The following is a 25,699-nucleotide window of genomic DNA, read 5'->3' on the forward strand; positions in this document are numbered from 1 at the left end:
CTCCGCCTGTACTTCAAAGCATTAAATGACTTTTCACAGTAAAGTAGTTCCAATACAGCGGCTAAAAAGGCTCTATTCCTCCATGCTTCACTGTGGTAGAGATGCATTTATTGTTGTGTTTCTCACCAGATTTTCAAAGACAACGAGCATTACCCCGCAACTCGTGTTTCATTGTGATTCATCACTCCACACACAACTTCCCATATTCTGAAAAAATACTTTATTCTGTCTTTGATGTTTTTCTGAGACAGCAATGGCTTTTTAAGGAGTGCATTTGCTTAAATTTAGCTAATTCCCTGACTAATAGTTTGTGGTCAAGTGTGTGTGTGTGCAATACAGTAACCTTATCATACAAGAAGTAAATAAATACATCTCCCAAAAAGTTTTCTTTTATTTGTATGTATAAAATCTGGAATTTCGCTGACATGGTTTGCAACAAGTGATGACCTATTGACATTGTGCTTGAGAATTCACTCAATCAGCATTTGGCATTCATGTTAACTCAAGTTTTATTAGTCACAGCTTTCAAACCATGATGGTACGCCACTTCTGCTCCTGAAGTCAAGCTGAAATATATTTTATTGAAACATGCAGCAGTGTGCGGCGAAGTAGCCTACATGCATGCAGTGGCACTGCGAGAGAAAAATCCTACTAACAACACGCTACAAAGAAAATATTTGGAATTCATAGAGAAACTGTGCAAAATTATTACAATCCTTTTCTGAATCAGCCTCGAACCCAAGAGGGCTGCATGGGTAAGAACATGAGGCATCTGACTGACTGATTTATATTTTGTGTAAAGTTCCTCCATTGCCCTAAAGTACTCCCACAACAATAAGACCCCTGAAGCAAGGAAGCGAGGCAATGACAAAAAATCATAGTAATCTAAAACTTGACATACAACACAGATACATTTATTATAAGCACCATGAATTTAACATTAAGATTCAACCTTACCATTTCAATGTCCCATCAAAACCTTACTATTAATAATACAACATAAACTAAATTAACATAATAACAATATTAACAGTATCAATAATATTATTATAAAAGTGTCGTGCGAGCAAAGAGCCCTTCCAAAGTGAACTGATAATGGTAAGACTTTACGGTAACACACTTATGAAACAATGACCATTATACTGGTTTTGCAAATTTGTAAGAGATCAAATTCCGTAGGTTTCTTTTTCAATTTTGCAATACTTATTTGTATTGCTCCTTCCTTTTTTCTTTAGACTTCACAAACAAATACATCCAAAGATACACATTAAAAACTATTTGGAAACACTGTTTGTTGACACCATTTCGACCGCTAGTTTCTCCAAGCTTTTCTTCTGTTTTGTTTTGATTCCAGCATTATTATTTGTCCCCAAACCTCCCTGTCATCCTCTCTCTATTTCTTATAGTTTCCGAACTGAATGGCCAATCGGTCACCAACGCAGCGGAAGGTGGCAGGCTGCACCTCCCAGTAGTTAACCGGGTTTCCAAAGAGGCTGATGCCATTGTAGAAGCTCCTCTTCATGCTAAAACCTTGAGGGCAGAAGTCATTAATGTTCACTCGACTAATGTTGTTTGAATGAAGGTAGACCACCTGAAAAAGAAGCAAAAATCAATGATCGTGCATGAGCGAATGGGACACTTTTCGCTCATCAGCTTGATATCTCGCACCTGCAGGTACTTCATGTCTGGTAGGCCCCTCGGGACGCGGGTCAGCCGGTTGTTTTCCAAATGCAGCTCCCTCAGATTACCGACGTATGATAGGCTGCCATTCTCAATCATGCGGATATGGTTAAAACCCAGACCCAATCTGGCAAACAACGACAAGCACAACCATGAATAAGCAACAGACAATAGACGGGCCACACTCATTGTGACAGACCTCTAGTGAGGTGGAAACACAATAGACTGGAAATACTGTGAACAGGCACTGGGTCAACTGCAGCCCTGCAGGACAAGCTGCACTATAAAAATCGAGCACATGCAGGATTTGAGCAAAAATTATTGTGTGTGCTGCCAATACCAGGTTTAGTATAGTTTTAAAAATGTAACTTGTTTTGTTTTCAATTTCAAAATGACAAAAGGTAAACATTTAATTGGTCACATTTATATAAAAATAGGCACAGCACTTGCTGACACTGAAATGTGAATTTAGTACATTTAGGTTTACCATTGGATGGCTTGCACATGCTTAGAATGAACAGAACAATATCATCCAGGACACTAATATAGTTCCCTTTCCCTGCATTGAATGATGATACTATACCTCTGCATTATAGCGTCTGAAGCACGTGTGAAACGTAGCGCGTGACGGTGTACCATGGAAGCTATAAAGGGATGCCGGAAACACAACAGCGATAGCTTCTGCTCTTCGGCAAGCACTCTGTGTGTGAATTGTCCATTATTTGGTGTTGTTTGTTGAGTGACAGGCGTGTGCCTCCCTGCCCAAGATACATTACGGTTGGGGACAAGCTGTGTGTACATTGCCTGGTGGCTCAGGACTAGGGGGTTTACCCAGGTTTCACCTGTTCTGTATGATCAAGGTTACGCGCAGATATAAGTTCGTACCTTTGTCATGTGGAAGAAACTGTGGTTCCTGTCCCAGAGTCCTGTGTTGGGGCATCTTGTCAAAGAAAAATAGTGACAACAGAGTCGTCACTCACAGGCTTGAGAGCGGTCATGGAGGGCTGCTTTGTAAAGGTCTGTGGAGAGGGCATCATCTCTCTTGAGACATAAATTGTCTGGAGATGATGTCTGTATTTCTAGCTCTGACGTACTTCCACCCAGAACTCAGGAGCCATCATATTCTAGTACAAACAGACATTATGTCAGTGGTCTCCTACATAAATCACCAGGGGGACTGACTGCCCTCTGTGCAGACTGTGAAAACTATGGGTCTGGCCCCCGAGTTCTCAGTTCTTAGGTGTTGGTCTCTCAGCTGAGATTGTTGAGACCATCCTAAACTCTAGAGCTCTCTCCACAAGAAAACTTAAAGGGGAACATGTTCACTTTATGGTGTAGAGAACATCAGTTGGACCTAGTACACTGCCCGGTGGCTTCAGTGCTAGAGTTCCTTCAGGAACATTTCTCTAGGAGGTTTTCCCTGTCCACGCTTAAGGTTTTACGTGGCGGCCATAGCTCAAGTCATGGACCCCTGGGAAGACAACGTTTGGTTGTTTCTTTCCTTCATGGTGCTCTGAGGATGAGGCCTGTGGCTCAGGTTAGGGTCTCAGCTTGGGACCTGGATGTGGTTCTGGAAGGGTTATGCCTGGCACCCTTCAAATCAGGGCGTCTCCCTGCAGGAGGTATGTGGTGCTGCGGGCTGGGCCTCACCTCACACATTTATAAGATTTTATAGTCTGGACCTTCCTTCCACGCTGGGATCACAAGTGCTGTCATCCTGCGTTGTGCTTGGTCAAGCTTCACACCAGGGCAGGCATTAGACAGTGTGGCACAATGGGTTTTTCGATCCCCATAGTGTCGTCATTTGATGCAGCACAAGTTCCCTCAGGATTGTCTCAGGAATGCCTGAGAGCGGCTTGCTTTAATCAGCTGCTTTATTGTGTTCTGGCATCCCTTTATAGCTTCCGTGGTACACCATAACACGCTACGTCACGACGCAGCGTCAATCAGAATTGTTAACAAAAATGGTAACACTTTACAATAAATGTGTTAACATTTGTAACTACATTAGTTATCATAATAAAGTAACAATGAAAGAATACTTAAAGTGTTTATTAATCTTAGTTAATATTAATTCCAACATTTTCTAATATATTATTAAAATCAAAAGTTTAATTTGTTAATATGATTTAATGGACCTGAGCTAACATTAACTAACAAACTATAATAAATACTAGGGGTGTAACAATACCCTCATGTATTCGATACATTTCATGATACTGAACTCAAGATACAATATTATTGCGATACTCCAAGAAATATGGTAAAAGGTTAACAAAAAATGTACTATGCTAAATTTTGTATTACATTTTGGGTGTAAATGAATAGGCTTGGACTTGGTGCTTGTAACCCAATGCACAGGACAAGAGATAAAAAATATTCATGATTCTGAAGCTGAAAATACAGAATTATACATCCAGAATAATACATCCATTATACTGACACTAAAACTCTGAAAACTTCACATTTCCATTTTGGGTGATCTATACACAATACAGATTGTCACTATCCATGATTTGTATTGCGATATATTGTGACACCCCTAATAAATACTGTAACAAATATATTGCTCAATGTTAGTTAATGCATTAAATAATGTCAACAAAATAGACCTTACTGTAAAGTGTTACTAAAAAAAATATTGTTTAATTGCTAGGTTTTATCAGCACAATACTTTGTTAACAACAATAAACTTGCACACTCCTGAGATAACTCAAATTAAATTGGCATTCGTGGTTTTTGTGAAATTTAAAGGATTATACTTAGTACACAGTTAAATGACTCAAGAGTGAAATAACTGCAGCTGTTTTCAGTAAAGATAAAGAATTTTCACATAATACATTTTCAGGGGGCTGAGAAGACAAACAAATGGTCTATAATCACCTATGACTGCCAACAAGTTTAAATATTTGTGTATTTTGTGTAAAAAGGTATAATCAATTAACTTTGTTTCTACAAATTAAAATTGTGATAAGCAATGTCTGTTTTATATATAAAAAAAATATAAAAAAGCATTGTTTTTTTAAATTTTCACATCCTTAAGATTTCATTCACCAGGTGGCGCTGTTGCTTTACAGGAAGCCCACAGGCAGAGAAAAGGCTAATTGTGTGTCTGTGTGTCGGAGCGCAGGAGAGTCATGAGACAGTTCACCTGTACAGGTGTTTATAGTGGCTCAGGTCCTCCAGTTCAATGGCTTGGATCTGGTTATTATCCAAATGGAGCTCATGAAGACTATCAGGGAGGTCTGGGAAGAGAGGGACATTCATCATTATATTATTGGAAGTCGCACCACGTCTCTAATCTTAATATTACACTAAAACTTGTGCAAATTGTGATTTATTACCAAGGATATTCCTAAAGCTCATTCAAGTGAGAAATTGCACAAAGAAGAGTACTATCCAAATGTTCTTTTTTGAAAATGAATATGAGACTATCGTTTGACAAGCGTTCACTCTGTAATGACTTGACTAATGACTAATTATAATAAAGAATTACCTTTTGGTATTCCAGTGAGTTTGGCCTCAGAGATGCGCAGGTAGTTGAGTTTCAGCCCTTTGAAAGCGCCAGGCTCAAAGCCGCTGTTCTGAATAGGGTTTCCACCCATCTCTATAAGAAGCATTCAACATCAGAAAGAATATCCCATCACAAAAACCAGCAGGCTCCATCTAAAAAAGGAAATGGTTTGGTCAGACTGTAACCTCTATACCACATAATGGCGAGCGCGCATACAAACCAATGCAGTTCATGCTGCCCAGACCAGAGAACGTTCCTTCTGCAACCTTCTTAATACGATTCTCATGAATCCGCAGCTCCACCAGGGATGGGGGAAGGTTCTTGGGTACCACTGTCAGGAGGTTCCGGGAAAAATAAAGCTTTTTTAAATGCCGGAGGGGTGTGAAGGCTTGTGGGTGCACTTTGGAGATCTTGTTGTTGACCAGTGACAGGGCCTGACAGGAGACAGGAAGAGGACAGCATTTTGTTCATGGAAACTCATGAAGACATGATTGATAATAGCTTGACCATGATCATTAAATATGTACACAAAATCTAATGACTTATAAATGATGATATAACTGTCTTGATCTTTTTTTATTTTTACAAGCCATGTCAAATATTGTGTTTGGTGAGAGAGGCTGAATAAATATTAGGGATAAATATTGGGGATAATATGAGTTCTAAGAAGGGAACTAAAACATTCAGTTTGGCACCAGCGTGTGTTTCCAGAACTACAGGAACATTCTTCTTCAGTGACTTGAACTGTATGAACATCCTGTCAGGCTGTTTGCAGAGTGCCAAACATAAAGTAATGCGTGCCGCGAACGACAGACCGATTTTTCAAGAGTTAGCCGAAACATGCTATAAAGGAAGCTGTCTTGTTGTTTCTTATGTAAAATATGTCAAATAAAAATCTTAAATACTGATATTAAAATGTAAATATTCAATCGAAATGTACAGCTAAATCTTCACTATTAAAGTAAATAGTGACATATTGACCTTGATGCGCAGCATTAGCCAATGTCGAATAAAAACAAAAACAAAGAATCAAGCTGTGAAACTGGTGTACGTCAGCGTACAGCACAAGAAACCACCCATAAAGTTGTAGAGTTTTTTTTTTCAGTCGCAAGAATCCATTTCTCAATACTTGGGTCACTTTTTCAAAACAAAACTCTTCACACAGTTCACCTACGCAACTTTCAGCTTGGCACAACAGTATTTTTCACATCCAAAATGGGCTAAATCTACCAAAACATATATATATATATAATGAATCGAGTCATTCTCCGACATATTCGACAATATGGAGGCCATAAGTTTGCCGACTATTGCATGTGTGCTTAAATGGCGTCAAAACAGCTATACCGTGTGCCTTTTGAAATAAATGCAGATAGAGTGAAGAAACTGAGGACTGAGTATGTTCAGGTATGATCAGCTTCAAGATCCCTGTTGTGAAAAATCCCTAAAAATTCTATACCATTGTGATCAGTTCTTCCTGAATTTCTTTTTAGAGGGTGATGGAGCTGTATACAGATGACAATCATCACAAATTCATATTTTTGAACGAGGCAGGCATTAACCTGGCCAAGACAAGGAGAAGTCGGAATTTAATTGGCTAACAAGCAACCGTCCAAGTACCTGGACAACTTAAAGTCAATGTCATTATATGTGTGTGGCTATATCAGAAAATGGTGTGGAAGGACACAGACCTCGTATTGGGGTCATATAATGCATCTCTCCTTGTAACCTTCCTTGATAAGATAAATCAGGTCTATAGAGCGGATGGTGTGACCTGTGTGCAGTAATAGTCTGGGATAATGTTCAGTTTCACCATGCTCAAATGGTGCAAGCATGGTTTCGGGCCCATCCTCAATTTATCACCCTGTATATACTCCCCTTTCCTTAACCTGATTGAGGAATTTTTCTCCACATGGAAGTGGAAGGTATATGATAACGAACAAGTCACTCTTCTCCAGGCCATGGATGACACATGCAATGACATCATGGCAGACCAGTGTCAGGCTTGGATTCGCCATGCCAGAAGATTCTTTCCAAGATATTAATAACTAATGAAAGCATCCATTGTGATGTGGATGAGAACCTGTGGCCAAATCCACAAGACATGGCTGATGGAAACATAGAAGTGCAGAGAGGAACAGCAGTTGACAATACAGTAGTACGTTCGTTTTTTTTGTAGCTACCTATGTTGTGATTAGATTATTTCATCAATAAATTTCCGATTTTGATCAATGATTCCCTTGTATCTGTACTATTCTTTCTAGTTCTATAACAGTGAGGTATGTACGTGTAGAACCATAATGAAACCTGCATATTTAATGATTGTACTGGCTGTCTTGTGTGTAGGTGATAATATTCCTATGATATTTCATGATAAATTAGTTATTTGAACCAATGATTCTGCGAGTGCAAGACTTCTTTAAAGAAATAAATGCACAATGCTAAGTTATGAACATAAGCTTTGAGCCTGTGTTTCAAGTGATGACTGTTGTGTGTCTTGAAAAATGACATCAAGTTTCTGAAAGTGGTGCCGAAATGATTGGGGGGAAAAAACACTAAGCATTTTAGAAATGTGTTAATTGACTTTAAGGCTGGTTTCTAAAGTACTTCTTCCTGCCTCTATGTATTAATGCTCATGGGTAGCCTAAATGGGTTCCATTCAGACCTTAACATGAAGTATTTTACTGTTATGTGTCAACAAGATTCAACAAGATATTTTCACCTGGCAAGACCCAATGTTTAGACCTGCTGTGGTATTTATGCAAATTAGCACATACGTAATTAGATTGTGCACCGTTTGTCCATGTTAACAAACAATTTAAAAAAACTTGTAATACATTTTTTGTTTGTCTTGATGTTAGTAATCAACTCAGTAAAAATCTCGGTTAAAATCTTTACCCTATTCACGTAAGAAAAAGAATGAATAGGCGTATGAATAGGCTATATTTGGGTCTTTTTCGAAACTTTCCCCTAATAGGATTCTTCGAGGCTTTTTTCTTTCCTTACTCAGGATATAATGAGGATACAAAATCAGTTGATTGCTTCTGTTGCAATTTGTTCAACCTTTTTTCATAAAATGACTGGACTATGTAGGTAACATAGAGATTTTGCAGTGTTAGCCTAAGTTAGAAAATAATTCATGTTTTTTGAAAGTAGTCAAAAGAAATGCATTTTGCTGCAAAGCAATGATAAACTTCTGATGTGATCGCTCTGTGTAGTGTTTTGAAAAAATGACCTACGTATTGAGAAATTGCTCCTAGCTCCTAGTGAAAACATGTAATATTATGAATGTTCTTGTTTGAATAATCACTGCTTTGAGGAACACATACAAGCCAAAAAGTTTTCTATTTTACTTAACAACTGGCACTTTATTTTAAGTTCAGCCTAATCTATCTTTATTCCAAGATACTGTCAAGATAAAGATTTCTAGTTCACATTTCTTCCATCAATATCAGTGTCTTACATAGAGGTTTGCAAGTCCTTTGAAGTCGTTCTCCTTCAGTTCTGTGATACGGTTGTTCTGTAGGTCCAGGAGTTTGGTGTCTCTGGGAATATCCCTGGGCACTTCAGTCAAACCTAAACAAGATATTAACATGTTTATATGCTAGTTTTAAAGCATGTAGATTATATGACATACAGATCTGTAAACAAATCTCTGTACAGAGACACCATTAGCTCACATCTGGTCTGGATTTCCCCACTACAGGGCTTCTAATTTGACATCAAAATAACAGGATTAAACAGTGAACACAAATGAAAGTGTTAACCATTAACCAATGCTATTTAGTTAGAAATGAACCCGTTATTATGGCCAATTGTGCTTATTGGTAATTTTCCATTCTGTGTCAGATTTTTGGAGGTATACTGTATCTTTATATTAGAGTGACCACTTTAAATGTACATTTTAAAACCATTTGGGTTCTTTTGCCACACATGGACCACATCACAAAACTATATCTAAACTCCAACAAAACCACATCAAGAGCACAAATTCAGCATTGTGTCAGTTTTAGCAGTGCAGTCTCCAAGATTCTAAATCAGGCCAATGATTCATGATGATTTCCAGCAGAGCCCAATAATTTATACTAGGCTGGGTTCAACCTCTGTTCCCCTCCAGCCATTTATAATGTTCTTGAGAACCACAACTGCCAAACCATATTGCTTACCTCAGGAAAGAAAAGTAAAATCACTGAGATATTAAGCACATTAAAGAAATACATTTAGGATTAAATAGTATAATAACAGACAGCATTGCCTGTTTTCAATTACCACAGAAAATAATTTTGACTTCAATGTGTTACAAAAAAAGAAATTTTGACTACCTTAATCAACTCAAGCAACTCAATTCACAGAAAACTGAATGCTGTTATCACATTAGCTTAGCATTTTTTGTTTGTTGAAAGGTTTGGAATTGACATTTTTGCAAATGTAATAATAAAGTGAACCTGGGGTGATTTGCATTCACAAATGTACACTGAACACAAACATTCCTTCTAAAGTCTCCATGTTTCTTGACATGCCACACATTATTTTGCAGGGAACACACAACATGCTGTGATATCAGTCTACAACTTGAAGATCTTTACTGTTTTCCTCTTATGATTGTTCTTCTTTTAAGCCCACCTGCCACTCAAACCAACAAGTGCTCAGTAACTTTAACCAACCAACCAACCGCTGACGGACACAGTGCCAAACCCCCTGAGTAAAGCTGGGCTTCGACAGCTGCCCAGCACATCACAGCCCCCCCAAACACAGCTTTACACACATCTACAACTCCTAATAGGAACATATTTTATGATGAAGGCACACAACCACCTAAATATATACACAATTATAAACATTTGTTAGAAATAGGCATCACCATCAATTCAGTTACAGCCTACATGGCAGAACAACTTCCAGATATATTAAAGAAAATAAGAGAGCGCAGTGGATGGATCAATGCATTACAAGGAAATCTTCATCACAGGGGGAAGAAGCATATAAAGAACCGCCTAAAGCGAGGGCTGTATTTTTCGATTTTATATCAAATCCACAAGCATAAACAAAGATGCAATGAGATTCACAAAAACACTTTCTAAAGACCAAAACACATTGCATAAAGCATTCATGCACATAGACAAACAGTCAGACACGCACAAACTAAAAAAAGAATACATATAATTATAATAATAAGCTCCAAATTCCTACGTTTTTGTTGCTTCTGTCAGTTCAGTGCCTGTAAATGTTCTATGAGGATCGTAACTTGGGCAAACTCGGGTGGAGATGGAGAGAGCGTGTGTATCTGTATGTATGACTATAAGGCTACAGTGGAGCTTCAATGGGTGCTGTTGGTACCATGCTGAAAAAATACACAAACAGGCCAAATTTTGTCTGAAATTTAAGGCTTTAACCAATTTCTTGAACCTGCATCTAACCCTGATCTTTTGACTTTTCCACATACTAAAAAGGCAAGCTCCGCCGCGGCTTTATGGGTGTGCACACATGCATTGCATGGTGGTTGGTTGGTTTGTTTTGTGTTTATACAATTCTTGTACATGTTTGTCCATCCACATTTTGTGTATTTAAATATGCAAACTGAGTAATCACTGAAAAACATAACATTCACTTGATTGATACAAATTCCTACAAGGTGATGATGAATAGTTTTACAAATCAGTTTAGTTAACAATAATGTTTCCTCTTTGATTGTAGGTCTGTTTCCTATCCTTGGCAAAGAAAACAAGAGTATCAGAAGCAATCACACTGAAATTAAGAGGCCCCTGTCAAAAAACAACATTTTTAGGCCCAAATGACCATTTATGTGGCTGTATTGCTAACAAGACAAAACCCAAGACTATTTCTGGCCATTTTGAAATAAACAAATGCTCAAAGACTTCCATATCTTCCTATTTTTCTCATTCTCCCTCTAACTTTCCTTATTCTCCCTGTCTATCTCTCACACACTGTCTTCCTGTAAAATATCCTGTGCGTGTCATAAAAAAAAACACAAAACCCCTCCTAGTGGGAAATTGCACAGGCATTTTTCATTGTTTCCAATTCAGGCCCCAGATTTCTTTGATACTAAACTGGACATGGACAGCTAGTTTTGCCTGTTTGGACTATCAAACAGTCTTTATAAGATGCCACTATTATGGAATTGAAACTAATATTAACAAAAGATCCCCCAACACTCAATCAAACTATCACTCTGATGCACTTTGATGATTCATTGTATAGTTCATGTAAATATCTTCAATGATTAAAGGCCCATTCACACCAAGAACTATAACCATATAGAAAACTAAACAGTAACAATAACTATATTAGAGTTCACACCTATGGATGATGATGCTTTGTTTATTATAAACACGCGCTACAGTTATGTCGCATAGACTCTACAGCAGGGCTATTCAATTAGTTTCATTCGAGGGCCGCATTATCAAATCGAAAAGTTGAGGTGGGCCGGTGGGTTGGTTTTGGGGGTTTAGCTTATTTATTGAAACATAACAGTTTCAATAAATAAGTTAAAGTAACCCTAAAGAAGTGTGGTATTTAATTGGAAATGTGGTACCCAACAGTATGCAAATATATAAAACCATAATAAATAAATAACTTGATAATTTACAGCTGTGTACAACTATTTTCCTTGGAACAAATAAATAAATTATACAAACTTATAGCTGTTGGTGAGAAATAATAATTATTTTATTTATAATTGTTATGCTTAAATGAAAATATTCTAACAGTGAGACTTGATAACCACAGGCTACTCACTCCCACTGTATAAAAAAATGCCTAAACACAAGTTAAAAACTATACGCACCTTTACAAAGAAACTGACATAATTTCATAACACGCATTAATTATATATTCCTCTACCCACCTAATAAAACTAATGCAATATAAATCACTATATTTACTATTATACTATATAATACTATAATACTATATACCTAAAGAATATAATAAGTATATATACTATAATACTATATAATACTATATTTATTTATTACTACATAGTATTCAATATAAATATTGCACATTTCTGCCCAACCATGGTAAATTACTACAGTAAATTCATGGTAAATGTTTGTAAGGGTGATTAGGGGATTTAAAGTCTTCTACTTTCGTTCATGCCTCAGTGTTTCTCCTGCTTTCCTCATCAGTTTTGTTGGGAATGTTGAGGCTGTTTCATCCGATTTAATACTAATTAAATCATCAAGTGATTTGTGGTTTGTAACAGAGAGGTTTCTGTCGAACTGAAACGCTTCCACTGGTTGTCGCAACGCTGTTTAATATTAGTGTGTCCGGGACCGGGAGTAAACGCAACTCCACGCTGGGCCGTGTTGAAACAACTAGTGAAACAACTAAAAACATCGCTATTTGTTGTAACTGTACTGACCGAGAAACCGCTTCAGTGACGGAGCGGTCCGAATGAATCCGAATAGTTTTAGACCGTTATGCAAGCGCGTTTAGAAAGAATCGAACCAAAAGAATGATTCATTCATTCACGAATGATTGGTAGCCTATCGCTGGTTCAGTCGACATAAATTCGGGACAAATATAATAACTGCTGAAATATTCACACGTAAAACCTTTCTCAGGTCAATCGGAGCGAAAAGAGGAGGAGGGAGGTTGGTGCCGTCGGGCCACATGGAGATGATTGGCGGGCCGCATGTGGCCCGCGGGCCGCCAATTGAATAGCCCTGCTCTACAGCATTAAATGCTTGAGCTCTTTAAGGTCGGGTAGATCTGATTAGCTGTCAATGATTTTATCATTCATCAGCTGGAATCTTTCTGAAAGTGCCTCCAATAATATTGTTCCTCTGTGTTGTTATTGTTATGCTGTGGTGTGGACTTAGATAGATAGATAGATAGATAGATAGATAGATGTCATACTCACTCAGGTCTGAACATTGCACCACGTTGAGTTGACAATGGCAACCAAAGGGGCATATAGACACATCCGGTGGCAGCTCCTCCACAGCTGATCCCTCTTCATCTCTCATCATTACTGTCGACAGATCTCCTCCTTCTCCGTCCATAGCAAAGTCCCAGAATCCTCTCTGCTCAAAGGGTAGAGTCAGTGAAGGAGCAGTCAGGCTGCAGACACTGAGCAGCAGCAGCAGGAGAGAGCGGCGGGAGAACATCACTGAGATACAGAGACTTACACACACTGACCTGCAGGATCAGGAGAGAGAGATTCATCATTATTTATTTAATTCAACATAAATGTTTTTAATGCATAACTGTGTGTATTGTATTTAGAGCATTATTTTTATAAACTCTTATTCACACAGGCCAATTAAACAGAGCCTTTAGGGCCAGATTTAATAACAGCTTGCGCCAGCGCAAACCCTCTTTCGGCATTAAAAAACTACTGTCAGGATTTAGTAACGACTCGCAGCAAAAAATGAGTGCTGAAATGGCGTGGACAGGGTTATTTTTGCGTCTGACCTTATTGCATATGCATTTGAAGGAGTTTCCCTTTCAGACTCAAAATTTATGGGAGGAGAGTATTTAAATTAATCATGCAAGGTGAATTACTAAGGTTTCCGCAAGTCAATTTACTCATATTTGCAAAATAGCAACGCGCCAACAATGCGCCTGAACACACCTCGTTTTCAGACCATGCATTTGCTATTTAAACAAGGTGGCGCAGGACATGAAAATGATAACTGCGTCGGACTGAAACTAGCAAAAAACACTTGAGTTGAATTGCACCGGGTGTAAGAAAGGGCCCTATGTCTTCTCTTCAAGTTCAGCCCGCAACCCATTTCCTTAGCTCTGTTTATAATCATTAAAACAGTTTTCACAAAGTACATCAAAGGAACAGGATGGATCTAAGTTGTTATTTGGGGTTTTGGGAGGATATTGTATCATTGCCATCCGAATATGAACACATCATTCAGCACAGGACATGCACTCCCTGAGAAACACTAAAGCTTTGACATGTTTCATGAGGGCACATTAAAACATTACTCATTAGCACAAAAAGTGCAACTATTGAGTTAATGTTTTGCTATCCTCTGCAGATTTCTTTTTAAATAAAAAAATGTAATAGGGGAAACTAAAGAGACAAACGGTGAGTCTGTGTCTGTAGCATGTCTGGTCAGACAGTGTGTGGTGGTGGAAAAGGTCAAACTGGCCTTTTTAAAACATATCTTAAAACAAGCCATTCATTAGACAGGAAGGAGGTGGGAGGGAATATTTCTGACAGTCTCTGTTTGTGTGTGTGTGTGCCAAGAAGGGTGGGAGCCACCTATGATGTCATTTCTCAATGTGTTCCAGCTGAGTCCTGTGACATCATCAGATTTGGGGGCTGAGATGTGGTTAAAGGTCTGGGGTCCCCAGAGGACCTCAATGATACCTTAAACATGGGCCTGTAACCTGAACCGCAAACTCGATTCAGCCACATACACTCCACCTGTCAGTTCCTGACTTAACCTTGGCCCTTGTGGTGAACCTAAAATTATAGTCAACACCTGTTCTAAACACAAATCAACCACCTAAACCCAAACTTCATCCTGAACTTTGACTCTGAATCATGCATACTCTAATACCTCACACTAAATGTACTTGTAAAAAAGCAACACAATATTATAATTATCCTTTAAATCCATCCAGCTGGGATCAAATTTCAGTAAATCTCACTGCCAGAGCCTTCATAGTTGATTGTCCACACAAGTGAGCCTCACAAAAGTTGCCACAATACTTATGCATAGTATTCCCTATACATGCTGGGAAGAAACACATGTGGATGAGCGAGAGGAGCCAGATGTCAGAGGATGTCATGTGTCCCAAGAGAGAAACTCAATGTCTTCCCATCACAATTTACTGCCACATTCAAATTTATTCCCTCAATAACAGAAGTTGGGATGTGAAGATTAAAAAGGCATGAAAAGCATTCAGCCACCCAGATACTCAATCAAATGCAAATAAAACAGTTTCAACAACAAAAAACTTCTAAAAAATACCCAGAATAAAGTTCACAGTTATATTCATTTAAATATCATAGACTTTGTCCTTGTGTTAGCTCTAATCTTTAAGAATAATATATCTGAATTTTCAATACTAATTCAAGAATTTATTTTTAAGTTAGATAATATCTGCCGTATCATTTGTCAAAGAGGAACATTGAGTTGAGGAACATCTTCAAGTCGTTATAGACTAGCCTCAGTTCCTATTTATGCATAGCAAACTCCCAGTAAAGACTCCCATTATCTCAAGAGTTATCCCACACAAATGTTTTTCATGTAAATGTGTCTGCTGAGTCCTTTATGTCTCCCATTTCACACAGCGTCTGTGTCATTACTGAGTAATGAGCATGGATGCTTTTGCCGTTCCCCTTGGCTACTCCTCAATCATCTTCTGTGAACATTCAAGCTTGTCTAGGTTTGAGGCAAAAGAGAGATCTTTGAAATGGACTTACAAACCGACATTTACATAGAAAATTTGTCACAGTGGCTGACAGTTCCCAGAGCTGACCATATGGCTGATCCAAACATTTGCTAAATATTAGTTCTACCAAGGTAGGCATTAAAGCCTAAAGCATCCAATGAAATCCCATTCTTCATCCTGACGTGCCAACATCTATGTGTGTTTCTCTCATATTGTCTGCCCATCTTTCACTTTAAAGTCAAACACTTGGGAAAGCGACAGCCGTTTTTTATGCCGCTGACCTGGAATAAAAGCAAACATGGAAGTGTACCCATTTGTAAAAATAGCAGCTAAATTATACCATGCTCCCCAAAAAAGGTCCGGTTTGGACTGGCCAGAGGAATGCGAGGAGAAGACTGAGGCGCAATTATACTCAAGTCCTTGCATCCTGCACTCCATAGAAGAGTTTGAAAACTATATGCATTATTTATGACCACAAACACCATAATATGCATAAGTATATGTGCCATTTTTATGGGATAAAATACTGTGGCACTCAGCACTTCCACGCAGCAACTCTTTAATGAGCAGCTGCTCAACAAAACAAGGTGTCTTGAGTAGGATTTCAATAGTTATGTTCGCACATCAGCAGAATATGATTGTCTTTGCTGTTTGGAGTACTATGGGGCGCCGTTTGTAAAGAGGCTCACGCTGAAAATAACAGCAACATTTTGTCACATTTAGCTTCAAACAATGTTTAAAAAACTGGTATGAATTTTTGACGGTCACTTTTTACCACATTTACAACAATATTTGTCAACTTAGAGATATTTTAAATAGTTAAATCTAAATAAAATGTTCCACCTAAATGTTAAATATTAAATCTAAATGCTAAATATAAATCTAAATGTTAAATCTAAATCTAAATCTAAATGTTAAATCTAAATGTTAAATCTAAATCTAAATCTAAATGTTAAATCTAAATATTAAATCTAAATCTAAATGTTAAATCTAAATGTTAAATATAAATGTTAAATCTAAATATTAAATCTAAATCTAAATGTTAAATCTAAATGTTAAATCTAAATGTTAAATGTTAAATATAAATCTAAATGTTAAATCTAAATATTAAATCTAAATCTAAATGTTAAATCTAAATCTAAATGTTAAATCTAAATGTTAAATCTAAATCTAAATCTAAATGTTAAATCTAAATCTAAATGTTGAATCTAAATGTTTCGGGTGAAACTAAATATTTAACTAATATGCAAATTCAAAATGCCGGTAAGCGGAAGTGCCAAAATAAAAGCTTGAGGTGGTCAGTGTGTGTTTATAGCATGGTTTATAGTGTCAAATAACGAATAAAAACCATCTCATAATAATAACTATAATATAACGATAATAACTACCTAAAATAATAAACACGTTTGGAGAAACTGTAGAGTTTCGTGATGAGAGTAATGACATAACATTCAGTCAAAGTGAGCCCCCTAGTGGCCATAGCTGGCTATTATGGCTACAGGTCATAAGTCCCGCACTTTTCATAAAAGTGACACTAGCCTACTCTTCAAATAAAGTTTCTCCAAACGTGTTTATTATTTTAGGTAGTTATTATCACGATAATCCATGTCCAAGAGTCCATTTCCTCGGATGAGATGTTTTTTATTCGTTATTTGACACTATAAACCATGCTATATAAACACACACTGACCACCTCGAGCTTTTATTTTGGCACTTCCTGTTACCGGCATTTTGAATTTGCATATTAGTTAAATATTTAGTTTAACCCGAAACATTTAGATTCAACATTTAGATTTAGATTTAACATTTAGATTTAAATTCAACATTTAGATTTAGATTTAACATTTAGATTTAGATTTAACATTTAGATTTAACATTTAGATTTAGATTTAACATTTAGATTTAACATTTAGATTTAGATTTAACATTTAGATTTAACATTTAGATTTATATTTAATATTTATATTTAACATTTAGATTTATATTTAGCATTTAGATTTAACATTTAGATTTAGATTTATATTTAACATTTAGATTTATATTTAGCATTTAGATTTAACATTTAGGTGTAACATTTAATATTTAGATTTAACTATTTAAAATACTATTTAAGTTGACAAATATTGTTGTAAATGTGGTAAAAAGTGACGTCAAAAATTCATACCAGTTTTTTAAACATTGTTTGAAGCTAAATGTGACAAAATATTGCTGTTATTTTCAGCGTGAGTCGCTTTACAAACGGCGCCCCATACTAAATACGGTTCTGTAGGGCTTTACAAAATGTGTACAAAAGCGAATAAAATGTTTACAAATGAGACAAAAAGGGTCTTAGAATTATTCAAATCTAGTTGGTAAAAATTTTGTCTGTCCATATGCCGTTTTGTCACATTTCATCTCGTTGTGTGCAAGTATTTTCTACGCCACCAAGACACCACACACAACAAAGCCATGGCAATTTGTAAACAAATGACTTTTTTGGGGGGGGGGAGGAAATATATATTTTTTAATAAATCAAACAAACGATTCACGAAACAGCCACAAACTAACTTTTAGACTGAATCACTTATCCATGTAGCCATTGATTTGTTCAGAGTTAGTACTGAGGTAGCTAATTGATTCCCTCATTGAAGCATTTTTTGGTTAAGTACGATTCAAAATCAACCGGAGCCATAACTGTGATATAATATGTGATATAAATGTGATAAAAATGTGTAAATGTGATATAATTTACTGAGATCTACATATTAAAAAGTAAACATATTTATTCACAATTTATTTTTTGTTATTTTAATCAATTCATATTTGTAATTGTTTAACATATGGTGAACATTTGTAAGGTTGAATCAACTTTCATTTCATTTTGTTTTGTTTGAGTGACGATTTATTCATTTTACAAACAGACAGAAAAAATTATTACAAAACAGTGATATTTATATAAAGCACAAATACAATCAGATCACTAATAAATGTTAGGAAAAATTATGTGATGGTATACTACGGCTGTAGCAGCAAAAGTAAAATAATAACCTTTTCCTAAATATTTTGACTGTAAAAACTGGTAAAGCAATGCGTGCTGACCTCACTAATCAACTACCAGCTTGTTGGATGAGTGGTTGTCCATTGTGATACATCACACAGATGATGATTGACTTTGATGACCTATTCATACAGGCAATCAATCTGGTAGTGTCTGCTGTCAAAAGGACAATCTAAGAATCACACCTGTAAAAACGCTTGTCAATCCCAAACAGTGGCTGTGTGAAAACAGCCAATAAGCAAAAGCCATATACATCTGATGACTTTGACAAAAACACACAAACATTAGCTGACACAAAGATAATCCTATCCCACGGCCTTAGCCAAATACATCAGTGGACAATCCAAAGCTCATTGCACTTAAGACTCGGACACCAGTCTAAATACACACTCCTTTCCAGCACAGTGACCTGGTATGGCCTAGACATAACTGCTTCTGAAATCATTCTAATATGCTGATTTGCAGCTCAAGAACCATTTCTTATTATTATCAATGTTGAAAACAGCTGTAATGTTTCGTATTTTAATGGAAACCATGATACCTTTTTCAGGATTCTTTGAGGATTAGAAAGTGTTGTTTTAAAGCATATATTTGAAATAGAAATCTTTTTTTTACTTTATAAAAGTGGTTACTGTCAAAAATCTTACTGATCCCAAATTGTAAAAACAAATAAAACACATATGTTTGTGTCAGTAAAAAATACACTTACATTTATATTTAATGTTGTCTTTCCCAAAATAATAAAAAACAAATTGACACTTTAAAATGTACAATTTTTTTTTTCAAACCTGTGACACAATCTTTTTAAACACTCTTTTTGAAAAAATTCTAAACATTTTTCAAACATTACATTTTCCAATAGTATTTCGTTGCAATTTTGACCAAACCTCACAGAATACCAAATGTCCATGAGTGCCGCCTTCGGGCCTCCCGAGCTGGGTCCCTGTCTCTAACCTGCTGCCTCACTCTGAGTATGTCTTTGATACCTGGGCCCCCTGTGTTGGTCCGTTGGGAGTACTGAAAGTTGCTCCCGACCGACTCATCTTGACTCAGTTCTTGTATGATCAGACTCGGCTAGAAGATTCAGTTCATCCGGCACCCGCCCATGTACAGTGCTGTTTGTTACACATCTGTTTTCCGAATTGTGCTGCCGTGTGACGCGTCCTTCAGATATCCACTCCTCCGTAAACGGGCCATCCTGTGTCTTGTGTTGAGGTGTCGAAGTCTCAGTACAAGTCCCTCCCTTCGAGTGCTACATAGCCAGTTGGGTCTTCAGGTCAACTGGAGAAGAGTAACTCGTCTTCGGACTGAAGAGCTTTTTTCTAGTATGGAGGTGGACTTGGTTTACATGTTTCTCAACTGGAATGTGTCCGGTCAGTGCTTAGAGGTGAGAAAGGGTCCCACTGAATAAAATTCAGAGGCTCCTGGGGCATATGTGAGACGCAGCTGCATATAAACGGTTTTCTCCATATGATGACCGCTTCAGCACTGACTTAATGACCAAGTTCCTAGGTGGCCGTGGCAGAGCAGCACGCTCCGTGTGTTAACAACACCTGGTATGCTGCCAAACTCTTAGCAGTGTTCAGACCTTTGCTAATCACTCCTAGAACGAGTGTCTATTAAACACTAGCTCAGGGGCCATGTATAACGGGCATGCAGTAAGGAGGGCTTGGGCTTACCTCACACTGCATTGGCATTCAGTTGCCTCGAGTTGTAGCAGTTTCCTTGCTTGATGCCGCTGCTCAGCAAGATGCACTGCCCAGTACAGCAACCGTCGCCTGCCACCTCCTCCTATGGGGTCAGAAGCTTCTGAGGTCGCTTCTTTCACTCTAAAATTGCCTGCTCAATCGTGCCTCCCAGATGGCCTCACGACAGCCTGTTGCCGAAGAGAGTGGAGACTCCATCCCCAGGCGTTCCAGTTGTCCAGGATATCTTCGGGGCCACACAGTTAGCTCCCTCTAAAGAAAAGAGAGCTCCCTCTAAAGAAAAGAGGCTTGCTTACGATCTGGAGTAGAAACTGTTCATTGTTGGTGTTCTTCTCACGGGAAGACCCCCGAGAGTGTTCGATCACTTCTGTGCTTCCTTCCTGCAGAAGAAGCTCCACCCTTAAAATGATGTTGCCCTTAAAGCACATCAGGATGCAGTTGAGATATAGGAAGTACGACTTGATCGTCAGGTTCCTGAGTGGTGCAAGGAGATGAAATCTTCCTTGCGCCCCCTCTATACCTTCTTGGGACCTATCTCCAGTGCTACTGCACTCTGAGACCTCCCCTGAGTACTACAGGAAGTTGAGTTAAAAATCTGTTTTTAAAGAAACAGTTCTCCTACTTGCTTACTCTATCGAGAAGGTAGGGGACCTGCACACATTTTTGGTCAACAAATCGTGCCTGGTTTCGGGCTGGCTAACTCTCATTAATTGAGGCCCCGGCCTGGACTGTGCCCAAGGTTCCTACCACTCCCTTAAAACGGGACCAGGTTGTGAGCCTGCAAGCAGCTCTTGTCTGTTGCGGCAAGGGAAGGGAACCAGTTGAAGGAAAGGTGTTTTTTTCAGGCGGAGATTGGCCTACTAACATAAATTAGTGTGGCCTTCATCTTGGTGAAATTCCAAGGTGCACCGTGCCCACCTGGGTAGTGAGCTCCTTCATAAAGAGAGTGTAGCTCCTTCCTGGGTATTGACACGAGTGCCTCGCTGACAGATTAAGAGTTTATGGGCTGGGCGACACCAGCACATTCGCTAAGAAATTAACTTATGTGTCGAGCCGATTGCTTAGTGGGCTCCCTTCTAACGAAGCCAGCTTCACCTTAGCCCGGTTTGTAGAGTCGGCTTGCTGCGCCATTCCCCTCCTATGGACTGGAGTGAAGTGCGCCTTTTGCTCCAGTTGAGTTCCCTCTTCCAAACCCTGTTGAGTTTGTCCTTACCCTGTCAGTGTTGGACGTGGCGGAGCATCCGATACTAGACCTATCACTTGTATGCTTGTGTAACTTGTGTTAGGTGGGGTGGGGTCCATATGTTGTGATCCCTACGGTGATCCCATATAAGTATTCTTCCACGGGTTGACTCCTGCGGCATGCTGTTTAAAATTTAGACCAATACATATTTTCTCTGCATGAAAACAATTAGTTACTGTCTAAATCTCCACCTAGTCTGGTGTTTCTGAAAAAGACAGACAGTAATTAACTAAATGTCAGATTTTAATAATAGGGCGCACAACAGACGTCTCTCCAGAGACTGAGCAGTGCCCACACAGAGATCTCTCTGAACAATGCCGCATGTTTCCCATGATTACTGTAATAATAATAATTAAAAAAAAACACATTAGCCAAAAAAAGGGAATTTCCAATTTCCATCCAAACTGTGTGAGGCATGTGTTTATGTCTGATTTGAATGTCTTTAATACTCACTTGTAGAGTTAAGGCTAAAAAAAGCAAAAAGACAAATGCTATGGCATGTCTGCATGCTTATATATTGAGTTGCAATCTATAAATGGGACAAGAGATAAAACGTCATTTATTTAAGTCACAAAATAAACTTCATTCCATAAAATAGGTATAGTGAATTTTTTAAAAAGCATTTCGATTCGCATTACCCCAAAATCAAACATAGTTCACCCCTCATGCACATTATCATGTCCATCAGAAACTTAGGAGTTAACATACTCTAATAAGAGTTGGCAGACATGTAGTTGCAAAGTTCCATATAGAATGTCTAAACCATCGAAATAAAGTGTTACTAAATGCATTTTCATCTTTTAGAATATGGCAATGAGGAGCTGAATGTTTAGAGATGAATTATGCCACTTATCTAACTAAAATACCAAAGTTGGGAGGGGGAAGTTGTTCAGTTTACTGCACTAACCGTGAGAGCCAGTGAACTCACATGACCCTGGTGAATCTGTGGTTTATGACATTAGTTGGGAAGGTCATGAATATAGCATTTCTCTTTAAAAACAGCTTTGACACATTACATGTGGTTTGATTAGGAGTCCAATGACACTCTTGCTTTCAATGTTTAACAGCCAATAAAACTCTGATATCACCAACTAAATATATGAAGATTCCCAATATAATCTGTTCTCACAAATAAAGTCAATCATCTGAATTGAGCCGTTTTGTCTGTTGCATGCACACATGTATAGGCTACTTACTTTTGTCTGTCTCACTGACACACACTTTTTCTCCTGACAAACCATTGGGTGGTTCTGGGCTCTGTGCTGGCTGGAATTAACTGCTGGCTTGACTGTAATTTGTTAACTTTAGTCCCTAAAAAAGCTTCCTGGCAATGTCTGTAACTGCTCTGCTTGAATGTGGTGACTGGCACAACAAAGAGTGAAGGCAGACCTGATACACAGGGCAGCCGCTTGTTAAAAGAGTTATATAGAGTGTGAAACCGTATTATTTTAAAACGATATTGGCCATTTCCACAATTAGATATATAGACAATTCTGAGAGAGATTGAAAGAGAGAGAAAGTGAAGGCAACTGGAAAATGACAGAGGTGCTGACAAGGCAATTGAAACGAGAGAAATAATTCAAATGGTCAAGGTAAATAAAACTTGCCGCTCAGAAAAAAATAAAAAAATAGAATAAATCATAAAACATCACTGTAAATGTGATAAAAAATTGAATAAAGATTTTTTTAGGTAGTACTAGTGGCAATCATGGCTCCAAAGGGGAAAAATTAAGTACAGACCAAGACGGACGGACGGACGGATGGACGATAGATAGATAGATAGATAGATAGATAGATAGATAGATAGATAGATAGATAGATAGATAGATAGATAGATAATAACCAGACAGACTCAGAGAGCTGATTTAGTGCTTTCATCCTGAATTCAGCAAGAGTCATCAGTTACATCATCATTCAACATCTCCTAAACATCCGTCTTTCCTCTTCATCCACCCTTTCCTCTTTCAGTGTTCACCTATACAGTACCACTACATTCCCTCCATATATGTAGAGGGACATTGAGAAGTTGACCCAAAATGTTTAATTCTGTCATCATGTAGGCTACTCACCCTCAAGTTGTTCCGAATCAGAATGAATTTCTCTGTTATGTGGAACATAAAAGAAGATAATTTTGAAGAATGTTTGTAACCAAACAGTTGTGGGGCACCATTGACTTCCATAGTTTTTTTTTTTTTTTTTTTTTCATACTATAGAAGTCAATGGTGCCCCACAACATTCTTCAAAATATCTTCCATTGTGTTCAACAGAAGAAAAAAGAAATTCATACAGGTTTGGAACAACCTGAGGGTAAGTAAATGAAGACAAAATTAACATTTTTGGATGAAGTAACCCTTTATTCACATTAGCAGAATTTTACATTTCTGTAAGAACTGCTATATGAGCTGACAAGACAGAGTGCTGATAATTTTAGATTTTTTTCATGACATAAAAGAACATCTAGGCTATTTTGATTGAATTTAAAGTATGAAGAGGAATTTAAAAGATAAAAAGTTTGAACTCTAACTAACCAAACATAATGGCATGCACCAGCAGCAGATCATAATTTACAGCAACAATATCTTCACATCACAATCACATCTCTATGCATCTGAATAAAAAGAGAGCAACAAGTTTGCACATACATAAGCTAACCTACATCTAGAAAGTTTCATAATGCAATATGCATCGGTTCCATGTGCTTTAAGGTTCGCTAAGGTGCTATCCAAAGTTCAGTAATTATGACAACATAACATAGCTAACATAAAAAAAAAAAAAAAAAAAAAAAAAAAAAAAAAAACATATGCAAGTAAAATAACTAGCAAACGCTCACTACTAACCTTAATTTTTGCTGCAGTATTTCCACACTGTGAGCTCCTACCGTATTTATCTTCAGTGTTTGTTATTTGGGCTTTGAAGTATGTTCTCTTCGTCGTGACTTGTTCTCCCAGTGTTAACTATCTGAAGTAACTCCAGTGGGTCATCAAGCCAGTCTCTGTCAGTGAGGCGGAGAACTGGACTGGTTTCCTCACGGAGGAAACAGGCGAACACGGGCGGGTTTGGGTGGGTTGGACAGTGCCAGAACTTCTGCTAGTCGCTCTAGGCTACACTGATGCGCACTCAGTAGTGTGTAGCCTACTTATTGCGCAACATGTAGCCTATGAAACGATTTCTGACAGGTTCCGTGATTTGATATTATTTACACGTATTCAAGTGCAAGAAATAGAAGGAAACTGTTTCTAACACCGTGGATATTAACAAATACCCTGGCAAAAAAATGTCATCATGTTAGGCTAACCGTGTAGTTTCCGCCAAAATACAATGAATGTGGGATATGTTGGCTAGCTACAGGCTACCTTTCATTTTTAATTTGATTTTTTTTTTTTATCGCCTCGAAATGGGAAACTGAACAAAACGAAAAGATAAAAAAATGTTAATAGATGCAAATTAGTTAGCAAAATATAGCCTAGCGGACTATAATACGTTTTTCTGTTTGGTGTTTTTTCATCAGCAGCCTAGTACATTTAAACAATATATTTAACAAAAATGCGTTTACATTTTATACATTTAATAATAATCACAATAACCACTGAAATGTCATATCTACAGTAAGTAATGAGGATGTTTTGTGGGTCCAGATGATGATCAGTTTGACAGGTTTAACTATGAGGAATGTAATACCCTAAGGTGACTGAAATTCATCCAAAATCAAATGAATCATTAGGTGTTAATATCAGCTTTGCTTGTCAAAACCTATAAAAAGAACATTCATTTCTTTGTAGTTGAGAGCAAAAGCCTGCCTATTTCAATTAGCTGGAGGAGGTATAAAAAATGCAATGCAAAAAACCTATAATCTCATGATAATATCAAAACGTCAAAGTTCTATATTCTGTCCTCTCAGCTATTCCTCATTGTCTTTTGCAGTTTGAAACTGTTTAACATACCTTAGTTACACACTGCAAAATATATTTAACTTGTTTGATGTAGTTATAGTGGCTTCATAAGTGTAGCACTTTCTGAGGAGACAGTCTGCAATAAAGAGATTCACTCGATGCACTTTCTTTCTGCACAGAGAAAAAGCTGCAGGCAGGATGTTATAGTCTGCAAGTGGACATTATGTTTACATTCAAATGTACCCT

The 25,699-nt window shown here is 37.6% G+C and overlaps 1 protein-coding gene across 1 annotated transcript; it reads right to left on the reverse strand.

Annotated features, from left to right (window-relative positions):
- Window positions 1-373: 373 nt before the first annotated feature.
- bgnb (biglycan b) lies at window positions 374-24,688 on the reverse strand. The gene is made up of 8 exons (XM_081386212.1): window positions 24,401-24,688; window positions 13,080-13,357; window positions 8,658-8,770; window positions 5,415-5,628; window positions 5,177-5,287; window positions 4,832-4,925; window positions 1,669-1,807; window positions 374-1,591 (listed from the first exon to the last, which is right to left on the reverse strand). The coding sequence occupies exons 2-8, from the start codon at window positions 13,324-13,326 to the stop codon at window positions 1,394-1,396; spliced, it is 1,116 nt and encodes a 371-aa protein (XP_081242338.1). The 5' UTR covers window positions 13,327-13,357; window positions 24,401-24,688; the 3' UTR covers window positions 374-1,393.
- Between the last annotated feature and the right edge of the window lie 1,011 nt (window positions 24,689-25,699).

This window comes from Scardinius erythrophthalmus (genome assembly GCF_964197995.2).
Source record: "Scardinius erythrophthalmus genome assembly, chromosome: 15".
Classification (NCBI taxonomy): Eukaryota; Metazoa; Chordata; class Actinopteri; order Cypriniformes; family Leuciscidae; genus Scardinius; species Scardinius erythrophthalmus.

Bases quoted from the DNA above. Each gene is read 5' to 3' on its own strand.
- bgnb (XM_081386212.1), bottom strand. From the start codon at position 13,326: ATGTTCTCCCGCCGCTCTCTCCTGCTGCTGCTGCTCAGTGTCTGCAGC. The intron at 5,629-8,657 runs GTAAGACACTGA...GTCTCCTGTCAG, and splicing joins AAGGACTTGCAAACCTCTAT to GCCCTGTCACTGGTCAACAA. The intron at 1,592-1,668 runs GTGCGAGATATC...CTTCTTTTTCAG, and splicing joins CAGACATGAAGTACCTGCAG to GTGGTCTACCTTCATTCAAA.